Source organism: Argiope bruennichi, chromosome 10 (genome assembly GCF_947563725.1).
Source record: "Argiope bruennichi chromosome 10, qqArgBrue1.1, whole genome shotgun sequence".
In the NCBI taxonomy this organism is placed as follows: domain Eukaryota; kingdom Metazoa; phylum Arthropoda; class Arachnida; order Araneae; family Araneidae; genus Argiope; species Argiope bruennichi.
The window spans coordinates 97,675,682-97,691,871 of NC_079160.1; the positions used below are offsets into that span (position 1 = coordinate 97,675,682).

The 16,190-nt window shown below is 30.7% G+C and overlaps 1 protein-coding gene across 1 annotated transcript in view; it reads right to left on the reverse strand.

Annotated features, from left to right (window-relative positions):
* Positions 1–3,733: 3,733 nt before the first annotated feature.
* LOC129989477 (peroxidase-like) overlaps positions 3,734–16,190 on the reverse strand; it is a 48,828-nt gene continuing 36,371 nt past the window's right edge. The window contains exons 11-13 of the mRNA XM_056098039.1: positions 11,835–12,004; positions 10,280–10,382; positions 3,734–4,336 (exon numbers count right to left, since the gene is read on the reverse strand). Coding sequence (XP_055954014.1) covers positions 4,273–4,336; positions 10,280–10,382; positions 11,835–12,004 — 337 coding nt within the window. The 3' untranslated portion in view covers positions 3,734–4,272. The remainder of the gene's footprint in view (positions 4,337–10,279; positions 10,383–11,834; positions 12,005–16,190) is intronic.

The following is a 16,190-nucleotide window of genomic DNA, read 5'->3' on the forward strand; positions in this document are numbered from 1 at the left end:
TGTTGGAACAATAATGTCACAAATTTACTAAACATTTCACGATAAATTCTTCTACTGGTTCTAAAATTTTTATTTATTATTATAACCTTATGATTGTAATTCATTCCTTAGAGAAAACTATGTAGTTTATTTTGGTATACGTTTTGTTTGGATGAGAGTAATTAATTAAAGAATTTTCTACTGAGTTGGTTTTGAAAACCTTGCGTTTTAGTGTTTTTCAATTTAATTTGAAAATTGCAGCCTTATTTGGAATCCTTGATATAAAAATAAAATTGAAATTCTGGAGCAAGTGCAGATTAAATTTATACAGTATTTCTTTTATAAAAATAAACATTTTTATTCACATAATATATCAGTGTTGGAAACTGAAATGAGTAGAATAATTGCTTCCAACTGCGCCGTTGCCTAGTGATTGTTTCTATGTATATATGTTTTGTTGTTTTTAAACAGCACCGTTACCTAGCAACTGCTTCCATGTATATATGTCTTGTTGTTTTTAAAATAAAGTTATTCTGTTCTATTTTATAGTAAGCGTTGCGTTTGCGTCTTTTTATTGAATCGGCAACCGTAAAGGCGGCGGGAAGATGCTAGAGCCCCATTAAAGATGAGAAGATTTATTTAGATACATTTTATTTGCTTTGAAAAAATATTTTCACTTAAAAATCAGTTTTTCAAAGTAGCATTATAGTATTTAGCATTTCTAGCTTGAATCCCAACTTGATCTTTCTGATAATGCTTTTTTTATTAATAAAGTCATCAATATTATGATTGATTACGATTAACCCTAAAGTTGTATTCATTTTACTGCATCGACCAAACGTCAGCATCATATAATGTTCTTAGCAAATTTAATTATGTGTATATTTACTTTTACATAAATTTTATAAAGCATTCATCAAGTTTTCTGATGATTTTGATAATTTTAATATGTCGTTTTGCGTTTGTATAATTAAAGGTTTTAAATTCCAATTGCATATTTTTTTTAACGTTTTTATGCTAGATTACTTTCAAATTTTGATTTCCTGACGATTTTAGCATTTCATACATTCATAATAGTATAATTCCGTATTTTCATATATTTATAATGCATTTATTTGACATATTCAATTGCTTTTATAGTTTATTACATTCAGCTTTTAAATTCTTAATGTGTTTTAATGTTTTTCAGATTTATGTAATAGCTTTAAAATCTCTGATATGTTTATTTTTTATATTTATAAGGTTCTGAATTCACACATGTTACATTTTTAATATGTTTTAAATGTTTTTTCATTGAATACATGTTTCCGTGAAATTGCAAATGTTTATTTTATATTTTGATAGTTTACTACTTAGAACTTTGATTTCCTGTGTGCTTGATATTCATTTTACAATGTAATCTGTAAGTGCCGAGTTTGTTTGTTTGTTTTTCTGTAGTAAGTATTTAAAACAAAAAGTAAATAAAAACTTCATTTTTATAAATGAAAAATGGCATACTTAGAATGTATGCATAATAAAACTTCATGAGATAAATATTGTATTGCAGAACCGCATGAAATTTTTCTCATGATGAATATTATAACAATCATAACTCACCATCATAATGATCAGATGATGAGTTGATACAACCCTTCTAATTCTGATAAATTTCATCTAAAATTAACTACAGCTTTCAAGTTTAATAAACCTTTCTGGATATATCGCTTCGATAAAAGTTGTGATAAAACTTGTCGATTCTTGATCTTCAAAGATTCAATCAACATTATTGAATTTTTGATGAATTGTTCTAATGAGTACACAGAAAACACTTTTAAAGAAAAATATTACAAAGAAGGGGATATCAGAACTCCCTCTACTTATCAAGTTAATCAATAACTATAACAGAGAAATAAAAATTTTATGATACATATTTTATTAAATTTTTTCTTGATTCCAGAATTTTCTTCATAATGGAAGAAATAGTGAGATATATGGTACAGAGTAAATCAAATTTTATGCAAAACAAAATTTTGACAACAGAATCATAATTAATTATTTTTGCTCCATTCAAACTGATGAAAGAATACCGATTTGTCTGCTTCCATTTATTAGTATGAGATTGATTGCTTCTATTAGCGTAATGTTAATATAATTATAGTAGAAATGTGCCTTTTTCGGCAAATAAGAGGGAAAATGAGATTTATTTACCGAGGACGAATCAAGACCGCATAAGTAACTTATTTTTCACGTTGACATATTAAGATTTCACTTCTGAACACTAGTCATTTCTCAAACTTTTTTGAAAGTTAAAAAAGGCACAGACAAGGAATACGAAAGACTGATCATAAATATTTTTGATAGAACACCGACGTCTACACGAGTTTTAAAAAGAATTAATTATATATTTCTCGTTATCGTTTTATTTTACATGATGTTTCTTAAGTAAAACTGTATCACATAATGAGCAGTTGGTTAAACTTGCATAGTAGAAAAAATTCACCCAATCACAATGCTTCTATTCACCTCAAATATATTGTGAAATCCACTACATATTTCAGGAGATGATGAATGACTTTATGTAATAGTGTAAGAAAATGCCCTGTTAGATGTTAATTAACTTGAATCGTTAGATTTTCCATGCGTCTGTCACTTAATGTGAATTGACTTCATTAAGTCAGTGTTTCACTACAAGGAACAATGGCATCTGCATAAAGCTGCTATTTTAATTCTGATAGCATCTATTCAAGTTTATACAACACATGTCAACTATATTATGGAATCCATTATGTATTATTCAAGAGGAAAGAGATGGTGACTTTAGAAAAGAAAGTGCAGTTAAATATTAATTGACTTGTCAATCAGTTAGTCTTTAGACTTGCCATGCGTCTGTCACATTATGTGAATTAACTTTATTAAGTCAGTGTTTCACTACAAGGAACAATGACATCAACAAAAAGTTGCTATTTTAATTCTGATAGCATCTATTCAAGTTAATACAACACATGTCAATTATATTATGGAATCCATTATGTATTATTCAAGAGGAAAGAGATGGTTACTTTAGAAAAAAAAGTGCAGTTAAATATTAATCGACTTATCAATCAGTTAGTCTTTAGACTTGCCATGCCTCTGTCACATCATGTGAATTAACCATTTCAGTGTTTCACTACAAAAAAATTGCATCTGCATAAAGCTGCTATTATAATTCTAATAGCATCTATTCAAGCTAATATGGCACATGTCAACTTGTTAGGGAATCTATTAAGTATTTTTCAAAAGGAAGGAGGTCAGGACTATAGACAGAAAGGGGCAGTGAGATATCAATTGACTTGTATCGTTAGACTTGCCATGCGTCTGTCACATCATGTGAATTAACTTCATTAATTCAGTGTTTCACTGCAAAAAAATGGCATCTGCATAAAGCTGCTATTATAATTTTAATAGCATCTATTCAAGCTAATATGGCACATGTCAACTTGTTAGGGAATCTATTAAGTATTTTTCAAGAGGAAGGAGGTCAGGACTATAGACAGAAAGGGGCAGTTAGATATTAATTGACTTGTATCGTTACATTTGCCCTCCGTCTGTCACATCATGTGAGCTGACTCCATTAAATCGATGCTTCATTATAAAAAACAACGGCATCTGCAGATATCTGCTATTTTAATTCCAATACCATCCATTCAAGCTTATACAGCACATGTCAACTATATTATGGAATCCATTAAGTATTTTTTAAGAGGAAAGAGATCTTGACTACAGAAAGAAAAAAAAATAATTTACATATTGACTTGCGTCATTGGATTTATTACGCATCAGGAATTAATTCCATTATGTCTATGTTTCACTACAAGGAGCAAAGCCAATTGCAAAAACTCGCCATTCTAATAGTATGTACTGAAAGTGATAGGAAAAATGTCAAGTTAATTGGGAATCCATTACGTATATTATAAGACAGAAAAATAACGTTGTCATAAAATAGTTCCAGGGAACATGTAGTTATATGTTAATAGATGTGAGCAATTTAATTTGATTCGCGGCTTCGAAATTACTTAAATTGACTTCAAAATGTCTGAATTTGACTATAAAAAGTAAAGGCATACAAAAATATATTGGGACGAAAGTATTTGACTCAGAAGTTTTGTTCTGTTAAAAGAAATTAGTTTAGTATAAAGCTGTTAGTTTTCATTGGGAAATCTTTTGTTTAACTTTAAAGTATTTCAACAAACTTAGTTTTGCTTGAAATAGAGCTTTGCAAATAGCATATACGCCCAATTCGTTGCATTGTAAATTTTAAGATGTGCTGGCTGTGGGCTAATTTTGTTTCCAAAAAGAAAGATCAATACTCGGAATTTCTTCACAAGATGTCATAGGATTACTGCAAGAGAAAAGAAATAAAGACTATTATTTTCAATATTCTATTAAAAGAAGCAACAGTAAAATCGAAACAACATTTTTAATATTTCAATTTTTAATTTTTCAACAACATTTTTAATATTTCAATTTTTAATTTTTCAACAACATTTTTAATATTTCAATTTTTAATTTTTCAACAACATTTTTAAAAGTTGATTTTATAATATATATAAAAACTTATATATTTTGTCCAATATATCTACCAATCACATTAAGTACGCCAAATTTTTTTTTAAAATATTCATTCATATTAATAAACTTTATAAAGTGAAAAGCAATGAATTAAGAATATATTTTGAAATATAGTTTTATTTAAGAAAACTGATATTCATTTGCACTAGAGCTTTCTGTTTTTTTACTTCCTCGTACAAATAGTATATAGAAAGTTTAGTAATCGTTAAAAAAATTCAGATTCTAGATTTTCATCCACGTTTTAGAACTCCATCAGTTAGAGCAATACATTTTTGGAAAATGTCCGTCTGGCTTTCTCTGACAAAGATAGCTCAAAAACACTTTCAATTAAAAGGTTGAAATATGATATACGGTCTTTACACCAAATATGCAGATTTCATTCAAATTTTGAGTAAAATTTGCTCAGAGGAATTTCTTATGTCTGGCTGTTAGAATATAAGTTACCATGATAAATACAAAACGAAAAAATCCACATGGATATAATTTGGTACACACATTTCGCATCTATAGTCCTATCAAATTATGAGCCAAATTCAACAAGAGACTGTCCATCTGCCAGTCTGTATTTTCAAAAACGTGCAAACGCGATCATTCAAAAAAGCAATTCACAATTTTAGTATGCTGTTTTGTGACTGCAAATACACTTTTGTGTCAAATCATTGTTTCGTTCGGTTGAGAAAAACGTATCTAAATCCCAAATATGATTTTCTGATATTATTGGCGGTATGTCAGGCGTTAATCGCCAAATAACTCGCCAAGGATGACACGATAGATTCAGAAACAATGTTAAATTCACCCCAAAAGTTAATATATTCGTAACTATTGCACACCAATGCCATATAAGACATTCTCGGGCATGGCGAGTTTATTCGAGAGTATGCGAGAAAGTTTTGGGGAGACCCAATTGTTATCTTAATGAATCTTTTCCGCTTTTAAATCAAAATATTGATGCACTGCATTAAACATACAGTTGTTATTTTTGGGGTAACATATCAAGTTCAACTGTTTGAATACTAATGCTTTCCTTAACAATCTTTGTTGTTTCATAACAAAGAAATATTGGAGATCTAATTAGATGATTATTTTGATTAATTTTTGATACGCGTAATTCACTCCATATTTCTATTGTACCGAAATTACTACTCAATTAGTTCATTCGTACTGTCTACTTTAAAAATATGAATGTAGACGACACCGTCTGTAATTAAATTATTTCTACTTCTTCATCAATTTTTCATCTTAATTCAAGTATGTCAAAGATGCAATTTTTCACTTTAAATTTGAGGGCATTTCTTTTGCCTGATTATCTATATTTTGTTTAAGTGTTTCTTTAATAAAGGGGATTCTTAGAAAAATAAAAGGAATAATTAGGGAAAGGCAACATTGAAACAACATTGTTATCATTAATTTTCTGTCTCATATAATATTACCGGTGTTTTTTTTTCTTCTTATTTTTATGTATAAATTAAAAAAAATACTATATAATATACTTATACTTATACATAAATACATGTATATATATATCGTTTTTAAATTATTCTCCGGCTCAAAATAATTTTGTTACAATTTTCTACAATGTTAGTATGTTAAGTGAAGATATGTAAATAAATATTATTTAAAATATGAGGTAATTTCATCTGAAATTATCAGACTTCTTGAGAAGGTATAAGGTCCCTCACAGCTTAATTTTGTCTTATTTGGATGATGAAATACGTATGAGTGCGCGTGTATGTACACATTAATTTATAATATATAGTATTTTTTTAAATTTATACATAATATATATAATTTATATTACACAGGAATTCTTGAAGAAATATTAAATATTTTGGCAATATTGTCCCTTATAATTTAAATTTTTCTTAGCTAAATTTATATAGAGAAGAAAGAAATTATGTGTATTAAATTTATATTATATAGGGATTTTTGTAAACATATTAAATTTGTTGGTAATCGTTCCCAACGTATAAATTTTATTTGCCTTATTTCTTCGAGGATATCATATGGAAATTTATATAGGGAAGAAAGAAATTCATATATTTAAATTTGTATTATGTAGGAACTTCGTTTCCTGCCAAATACAAGCAATGCTGTTTGATTGCGAATTTATTCGTTAATTAATATTTGTTTAATTCGCTTAATATTTTTGGTCAAAAGATGCATAATTTTGATATCCTCGTATTTTCAGAAATATAACACGCTAGCAAGTTGTTAATTATTGCACTTGCCATAGACAAGCCCACTGGCGAAGTTAGTGATATTAAGGTGTACGTACACACTCGAAGATTTTTTTTAAAATTTTAACTTTAAAAATCCAGTTTTTTCACAGTAGGTTATTAATATATGTTTAAACTCATTTCAGCAAGAAAAAACCATATTAAACTAATTATTAATTAATTACATAATATTTAATGAGCTAATTAGCCTATTTTTTGAAACATGATATCTTAAATTCTAATTTGTACAGACACACAATTCTAGTTGGAAATGATGCCTAATATGAGTCTTCATGTTGTCTGCCTCAATCAAGTTATAAAAATATATAGTTATTTTTACAATGTTTTCATCAAAAATGAATAGAAAAAGTGAGATTTTTTGTGTCATTTTAACTTTTAAACAGCTATTAAAAATTTATTTCTATAAATATAACTTTGAGAGAGGCACAAAACGTCCACTATTTCATACAGATTATTTTGATATATAAATAACTGTATTTGGTTCATTTCTTGTTGAGTTATGATTGTTTGAATGAAGCAACATAGTGGAAAAATATCATTCTTCATAAAATGAGTTTTAAAAACACCGTAACTAGAGTTTTCAATGAAAGCACCTCAAGAAAAATAATTATAACTCGAGAAATATTTCGAATATTGGCAACATCTTGATATCGTTTGAAAGCTAAAAAATCAGAGAACATTATTAAACAATAAAAAAAATCGATATTTTGAACGATTTTCGAAGTTTCAAGTGTGTACATACACCTTAAGCTGAGTTTATGCAGTAGCTTCTGAGAATAAAGGCCCCGGAGCACCTGGGGGCAAAAGTCTGACTTATAGCTTATATGAGGCTGACAATCACACACTCGCTTGCACAACCCCTTTTTACATAGGGGCTTTTTCGCACTCCCCGCAGATAGAACACAGTGTAAAGAACAACTATTCCCGAACCAAGACTCGAACCCGGTACGTCCAAACTACGAAAAAGGCGCGCTACCCCCTAAGCCAGGACACCGTCTAGCCTGCTCGTAAGTCAGAATAGTAAATGATAAGTTTATATCATAACTGAAAAAAACTTGAGACGTTGTAAGAAAAAGCTTTAGTTTGAAGATAATTGGGGGATATTACGACGGTATTCAATATAACACGATAAGCCGAACTGATCTTAATGACGAGACCCGAAAAAAAAAAAAAAAAAAAAAAAAAAAACGTGGTCTCGAAACAAACTTGATTCAGCGAAATAAGAATTTATTGCATTTCGCTTTTCATTTCACCATGCACTAATTGGTATAATAAGAATTAGAAAAATACACGCAAAATTATAAAAAAAAATTATTATTTACATTTTTTTAACCTCTTAATCACAAAACTTATTTTTAAAAATTTAAAAATGCCGGTTTATAAATTAGTTTGATATGACATTTAGTAGAATAGATTATTTTTGTCTCATTTTCTTACAGATTCTGTAACAAATAACATATTCGTTGATAATATCATTAAAATTATCAGGACGAAAGTATCTTTAATTAATTTGGATCCAATGGAAAACTCAGTCAGCCGTCTGACTCTCCGACCCGCCACAAAGGCACACGGATTTAAACCATAAAACTGAATGACCGGACCGCCGCAATAGCAAAACTCGGAGGAATGTGGTTGAGTACTAATGGCCATCGCCGGCCACGGTACAACCCTCCCCGAAGGAAGTACCTCCCGTCATCGATGGGAGGAGTCAAATCCCCCACCTATTTGTGTACCCTCCAGGGTGGCGAGATCCAACCACGATACCGGAAGCATCTCATCCTCATTTCGAGGTGCCCCCCCCGGGGGGTGGATCCAATGGATAAAATGTCTGAGAAGATAAATTGCTTTCCACTGCTACATCTCAACCAATATTTTTTTTTATTATTTTCCGACTCGAGAAAGATTTTTTGGCAAATTCTAAGATAATAGTTGAGGCTAAAATAATGTTCAGAATAATAATAAAATCTGGATACATATCAAATAAATTATTTTTAAATAATTTATTTATGTCATGGTGTAATTTATATATGTAATAGTGAAATCCTGGAAAACAGCGGTAGTCGGTATTCGGTTTCAATCATTCGGCGACATTCCCTTGCCCTCATTCGGAAAATATTCACTATATATAGCTTTTATTTCACTATATAAATCAATGCAATCAATATTTCCTTTGAAAGTCTCAATTAAATCTTTGCAAGATTTGGGACGATTGTTTTTAGTCAATTTGAGTGTATAATAGAATTGCATTATAAAAATGTTTGCTAGTGTTCGCGATAGATTTTGAATATTTTATATCCCTGGAGGGGGGGGGGAGGAGGCACCTCGTAATTGAGGATGAGAAGCTTCCGGCATGGGGGTTAGTTCTCGCCACCTCTGTGGGTACACGTAAAGGTGGGGTCTGACTCCTTCCATCTATGACGGGACATACTTCCTTAGGGAAGGGTTGCACTGTGACCGGTGATGGCCCTTAGAAATCAACTACAGTTCCCACCAGTGTTGCTGTCGCGGCGGTCCGGAAAATTCAGATTTTTTTTCTATGTGGACGGGTCGGTGAGCCAATCTATGACTTTCGAATCTTTTATAAAATGAGAAAGTGTATATTGGTTTCTCCCCCTTTAATTAGAGCTATGTGAGCGAAGTAGCCCAGGGAACAGTATTCTGTTAATTTGAAGAAAGAAATTATTTGTTTTAATTTGTATCAATCAAGAAGAAACTTTTCGTACTAACTTTTTCCTCTTTATTAATAATTTATATTCTTAAAACAGTTCTTTAATTAAGAATTAAAATGGTACAAAAGACACTTTGTCTGTCAGCAAAACAATTACTGACAGGCAAAGTCTTTTTTTAAAAATTTAACAAATTATAAAATCGAATTGTAATTTAATGCTTGATTGTTTCTAACTCTTTGCTCTCAAAAAAGTAACCAGCTAGTACAAGAACTTGCTTATTGCTATGAAAAAAAAAATATTTAATATAGTTTTCGCTTGAATTTTACCGATAAATTAATTTACATCTTCTGATCATTTTTTAGTTATTTTTTTAAATAAAAATTTAAAAATAAATAAATAAAACTTAAAAATGATGCACCTTCTTGAATGGTGAGTGAGATGCACCATCCGAGTGCAAGGAATCATATAATTTTGCTTAAAATCAATGGTAATAAAGTTTTTCATTTATTCTGATAGCATTTTCCAGTTATTTTTTAATATAAAATAGATCTAGTAAGTAGCACAACAGGTATTTCGGGTTAAATATGCCAGGTTATCAAGAATCTACAGCAAAACTCTCTGAAGCTCAAAGACATTAAAGTTATTAGAAAATTTTATATTATAATATTTTGTTTCAAAAATATCATATTATTTTACCTTTAATTCACCAGTTTAAAAAAGAATTAAGGAAAGAATCCAATGTCTAAAACACTTCATAGCATTTCAAAGAATCTTCTAATAAAAGTGCGTGTGTGTTTTTTTACTTACTTGGCACTTGGGAGAAAGAAAGTATTTTTCGGAATGTGCCTAATATTAGTGTTGTCACACAAGATTCGACCAAGGGAGGTATTTTTAATTGTACTTCTCTGATCTAAAATGAAACAATAATAAATTAACATTAATGAACTCGTCTTTCAAGAAAAAAAATTGAATAAAAGAAAAATAAATAGCGGAACTTTTCAGTGATATAAAATCGTTCTGTCCGGGTCATATATATTTGAAATGTAGACATCAAGTACTCAAATACAATATCCCGCACAATATTTCTGATTATTCCAATGATCAGACATCGGATTAGTGAACACTCATAGTCTTATCGAATAACACAGGAAACCCATGAAAAGAACAACAAATTACAAAGAATTACGTTAGAATGTTAAGATAATATTAAAGCTAGAGAAAAACTGAAATGAAATCTACGATCGCAAATGTCAAGTTATCATGAAATAACAGGTGTGATGTCATAGTTCTTCGTCAACCTTTTAAAAACGCATCTGTTATCAAAGAAGCAAACATAATAATAATAAAGCAATACTCGTAAAAGCAGGTCTACCTTTTAAAAACGCATTTGCTTTCCAAGAAGCATGCATAATAATAATGCAATGCTGGCAAAGGCAAGCAAAAAAATATATGCCATTAAAAGATGATGAGGAAAATTGCCATTTATGCTTTATTCATTGCCTAAGCGATTTCGAGCTCCAATATTCATTGCCTACGCGATTTCGAGCTTTATAGCCCCCAACCAAAACAACATCATGTTCTCACATGATAATAAATGATTGATAGTCAAGAAATATTCTAATTAAACGAAAATACAAATGGAAAGGTAAAAAATCCTTTACCTAAATCCTTTAGCCTATTTGGCAGCTTGCGAAAAATATTTGTTATATTTAATTTTAATAAAATTTTATACATAGTTTGATATTCATAAGTCTCTCAATAAAGAATTAAAATTGAACACAACTGTCCCAGACATTAAAGTCTTTTTTTTTTTTTTTTTACAAACTTTTACCTTTGTCTCTTGTTAGGATGCATGATTTTTTTCAAAATAATCAGATCCTATGACTTCATAGAGTAATTAAAAATTTAATTTTCGGGTATTCTATAAAAATTAAACATCTTTTTTAAATTAAATTCTGATTTTTCAAATAAATTTTAATTATTAAAAGTAAGAATATTTTAAAGTAAATTATTAAAAGTAAGTAAATTTTAAGTAAATACAAAATACATGATTTCAATTGGTGAAAACACGTTTTTCTTTTTTAATTTCTGAATGGCATGAAAATTATTTTAACCTAAAATAGTTTCGAGAATTAATATTAAACATCTCGCTTCAAAATCAACTTAATTTTCAAAAAAAAAAAAAAATCCTTTTGAGGCAGACATTTTATTTTCTAAAGTATATATACCGAAATTTTCTTTAAAAAAATCATAATATTATTTCCTCTCATAAATTCCTTTTTAATTTTCTGTCACAGACTCTATTTCCAGGCGGATCTCAATTGTCTACTCTAGCGTGTCACATAAAAATGCCTTATATTACCTGCTGTGAAGGGCGCCAACAATCCTTCATGATTGAAAAAGAGTCGATCGCCTTTCTGGGAGAAGTAGAATTGTTTGGCGATGACGCAAACGGCAGATGGACCAAGAATTGAGCCAGGCATGTGATTCTCCAGTTGTATTCCAACCCATATATCCACGTCTTCCACGTATCTGAAATGAGTCATTAAAGTCTCGTCTGATAAAAATAACAATACGTGATATTTGACTTGTAAATGCATGTTGTCATGTGTTCCAATGTGATTTTACATACTTTTTTTACTCTCAGATGCAAAACGCATTTGTGGCGCTAGCTTCATAAGCCAGTTGACAGCCTCTGGAGAGAGGTGACCACTTTTGTCTAGTGGTTATGTTACGTGGCTACGGACGCTAGCGGCACAGGGGCGATCCTCGCTCATAATAATCGCTACATTGGTGACCTCGGATGAAGAACATTCAACCTTCGTACAGCTGTCGGGGCACCACCTACCAGCAGCAACCAAAGTCGTCAGACTCACTTGACGCAACAGTAATAACTCGCCGTCGCTCGCCATAACGCTTGGCGCGATAAATACGTTCAACGCTCGCCGTAACACTTGGCGCGATAAAATCTTTCGTCTCCACCGACTCACTGGTGGGGGAATATTGTGGCACTAGCTTCAGAAGCCAGTTAACAACCTCTGGACAGAGGTGATCACTTTTGTCTAGTGCTTATGTTACGCGGTTACAGACACTAGCATCACAGGTTCGATCCTCGCTCATAACTATCCGCTACACATTCTAAAATTAAATGGATGTAACAAAATTCAAGAACATCAAGTTGTGATCAACGAACGTGCATGGATTTCATTACAACAAATACCTTTCCAGGTCTCTAAGAAGATTTCTAATACAGAAATTAATATCATTAGGATATATCCTTATTACCAAAGATACTGTACGTCTTGTTCAAAATGGATGCTATTTATTTTTAATGCCGAGATAATATCGCTAAGGTATCGTAACAATATTGTTGGATATTTTGTGCTCATGTGCATTTTATAATTTCCGCTGTATTAAATTTTGACTATATTAACTAAATCATTTTTATTTATAAATTAATACCAGGAGAAGTGGTCTCCAGAAAACTTTCTATCTTACACATCCTCTAATATATTATTCCCTACTCTTCTCAGTAATTGTGAACCTTCAGTAAGACAGAGAACGCTTTGCATGGCATTGGCATACAATAGTTACGAAATATTAACATTTTGGCGTGAATTTATCATTTTTACCGAATCAATCATGTCATCCTTGGTGAATTTTTTAGCGATTAAACCTTGGAATGCTTTAATAGTATCCGAAAAACGCATTTGTGACTTAGATGTGCTTTTCCTAACCGACTGGAAAAAAAAATTATCACAAAGCCACAATTTTGGTTGTAAAATCCAATAACGAATTTGATACATTTAAGTCACTGCTTTTCTGAGTGATCGAGTTTGCATTTTTCTGTTGTTGTTTCTTATGGCAATTACCACGGACAAGCCCGCTGTTCGAAAACAGCCGATTTAAGCCTAAGGCGGAGCGCCTCTTGTTTTTATCATAGAGCCAACTTGGGCCAAGAATACGACTTGACTACTCACGCATCACTCATTCGCTTGCACAACTCCTTTTTACAGGAGGGCACACTCACACATAGAACAGGAAGAACAAACATTTCCAAACCGGGACTCGAACCCAAGACGCCCAGATCGCAGGGAAGACGCGCTACCCTATGCCAGGACGCCGGTTTACTTTTTTCTGAAATTGCTGATTGACAAAGGGTCAACCCCAAATTGTAGTTGAATCACAATTTGATAAGAGTCTACATTATAAATATTAAATATCAGTACCGAATTTTATCCATCTAGCTTTTTTCATTAGTAATAATTGTAAACTTAGTTTTCATTACTTATATTATATGTATTAACTTATATATGAACAATAGAACAGACTAACTTCCTCTAAGCGGATTTTAATCAAAATTTGATAAAAAAAGTTACGAATTTGATCGTGAATTCATATACTAAATACCATTCTTTTAATTCAACGCGTTTGTAAATTATCGTGTTCACAGACACAATGCCAAAATTGAATATTTTGAACTCGGGGTTGTCTAAAACATGGAGATTCATCAAAATTTTCGAAGTTCGAATTTTTGACAATTACTATACTTTCTGTATGGTACGCATATGAGAAAGTAATAAATAGGAATTGCTTTAATAATTCAAATATGTATTTTGAACACCATAATGCAAAATTCTTGTGTGGATTATTTGAATTCATGCCCTCGCTATTCAAGAGATAATATAATTTTAAAATAAGAGCTTAGTCTTCTATAGCATTATCATTGTGCTTTAAAAACAATATATTTTTTAGGTATGGATTTTTTTAACAGATGAATAAAATTTATATTTAGAGAGACTGCGAATCCAATATTATGATCCCGAAATCCTCCAAGAGTTTTGACCAACAACAAAGTAAATCTAAATATTACTTCAAATCATAAAACTAGTCACTTCGTCTGTATAAAGGCTCAGTTTTATAATCAAAGATATGAACAATTAAACAGTTGCTGCTGTTGCTAATCTCCATAGTCTGACTTAGTCAGACCAAATCCAAATATCCGTTGACAAGAAGAAAGTCAAAAAGGAGAAGAACAGATTTCTCCCCAAAGAAATCCCAAACAATCTAGAATATGTTCGGCAGTGGCCTGATGTTGGCGGTATTTCGGACAAAGAGGGTAAGAATTTTCACCCTGAGAAAAGAAAAGACATTTAAGGTAACCACTGGCAAGGCGCGACAGGCAAGTGTTGGGTTTTCTATCACAAGGAAGAATTAAGGACTGGCCCGGCTTATTGGCCTTATACCAATCATGAGCAGGGTGTACCATCCAATTCTTCTGATTTAGGGATTTCGCCTGAGAGAAGAGTTCTAAGTATGTGAGCTCAGCAGAAGATGAAGTCGCTAGGCTGCTTCCTTTCTTTGCAAGCCTGCCTGCTATTTCAACTAAATAGTCGACAATGTAGTAGGCTGATGATAGATTAAATTTTGCAAAGAGGAAGTCAACATTTTTTTTCACCTGCAATCATCACTACTTACTACTTTGTCAACTACAATATTTCGTAAGCGTAATACCATAAATCCGGCATCCAATTCTACGCAACTCCTATCTAGAAAGAAACGTGATATGTTTCTAGTGATGGATAACAAAGAGAGTACGATATGATTGCATGTGAAAAAAAATGTCTACTTCCTCATATTTACTGCAAAATTTAATCTATCTTCAGCTCAATGCATGTGGTTCAGTACTTTGGTTGGCGATAGATTTAGCCATAGAACCACTCACATATGGTTCTATGGAAATCCTTTTCTTAATTATCTTATGCTGTTTCCCCTGAAAATGGTAAAATTAGGAAGTCTTTGAATACCACCACCTGCCAAGTAACCTTCTAAATCTATTTGTGAAAACATACAATGGGCCTTAAACCCACTTGAACAAGAGTTCTTTGGAAATACTTTCTAGGCATACATCCAATTATTTATCAGATACATGCTTGAATGTGAGCTATTTTTCGCGTAGTGACCAGAACATTTATAGTCTACGCATACAAAAGTAAATACTTCAAGGCAATTTGACTTCCTATTTGAAATAAACTGAGATTTTCTCATGAACCGCTGTGCTTCTTTTGCTATGAAAGATTTGTCATGACATTTTCAGAATCTGATTTCAAAAATTATTTTCAGTTTACCATACCAGTTTCTTTCTTCTTATTACTTCTCTTAACAGTTTTTGTATATTAGTAATACACAAACCTTGTACTTACTGTATGATATTAAACAATATCTTCAATATTACAATATTATATAATATTATTGAATATTTAATATTATATAATAACAATATCATCGAATATAACTATATCATACAATATTGAACAATATTATACACCAGGCTGCGCTACTTGGGACTCTCTGTTTTCATTTTGCAACCAAAAAACACTTTTAGATTATATATATATATATATATATATATATATATATATATATATATATATATATATATATATATATATATATATATATATATATATATATATATATATATATATATATATATATATATATATATATATATATATATATATATATATATATAATTTCTTTTATATATTAATTTTTAGCTAATGTATATGTTATAGATAATATTTTTACGAATTCACAATGTTGCTTCCTAGTGGGTCTCCATAAGAAAAACAGTTTTACAGTTGGCTCTGATAGATTCTGAAGGGATTCCGCTTCAATCACCTCCAACTTTGGCGACTTTGTTGATAAATCGAAG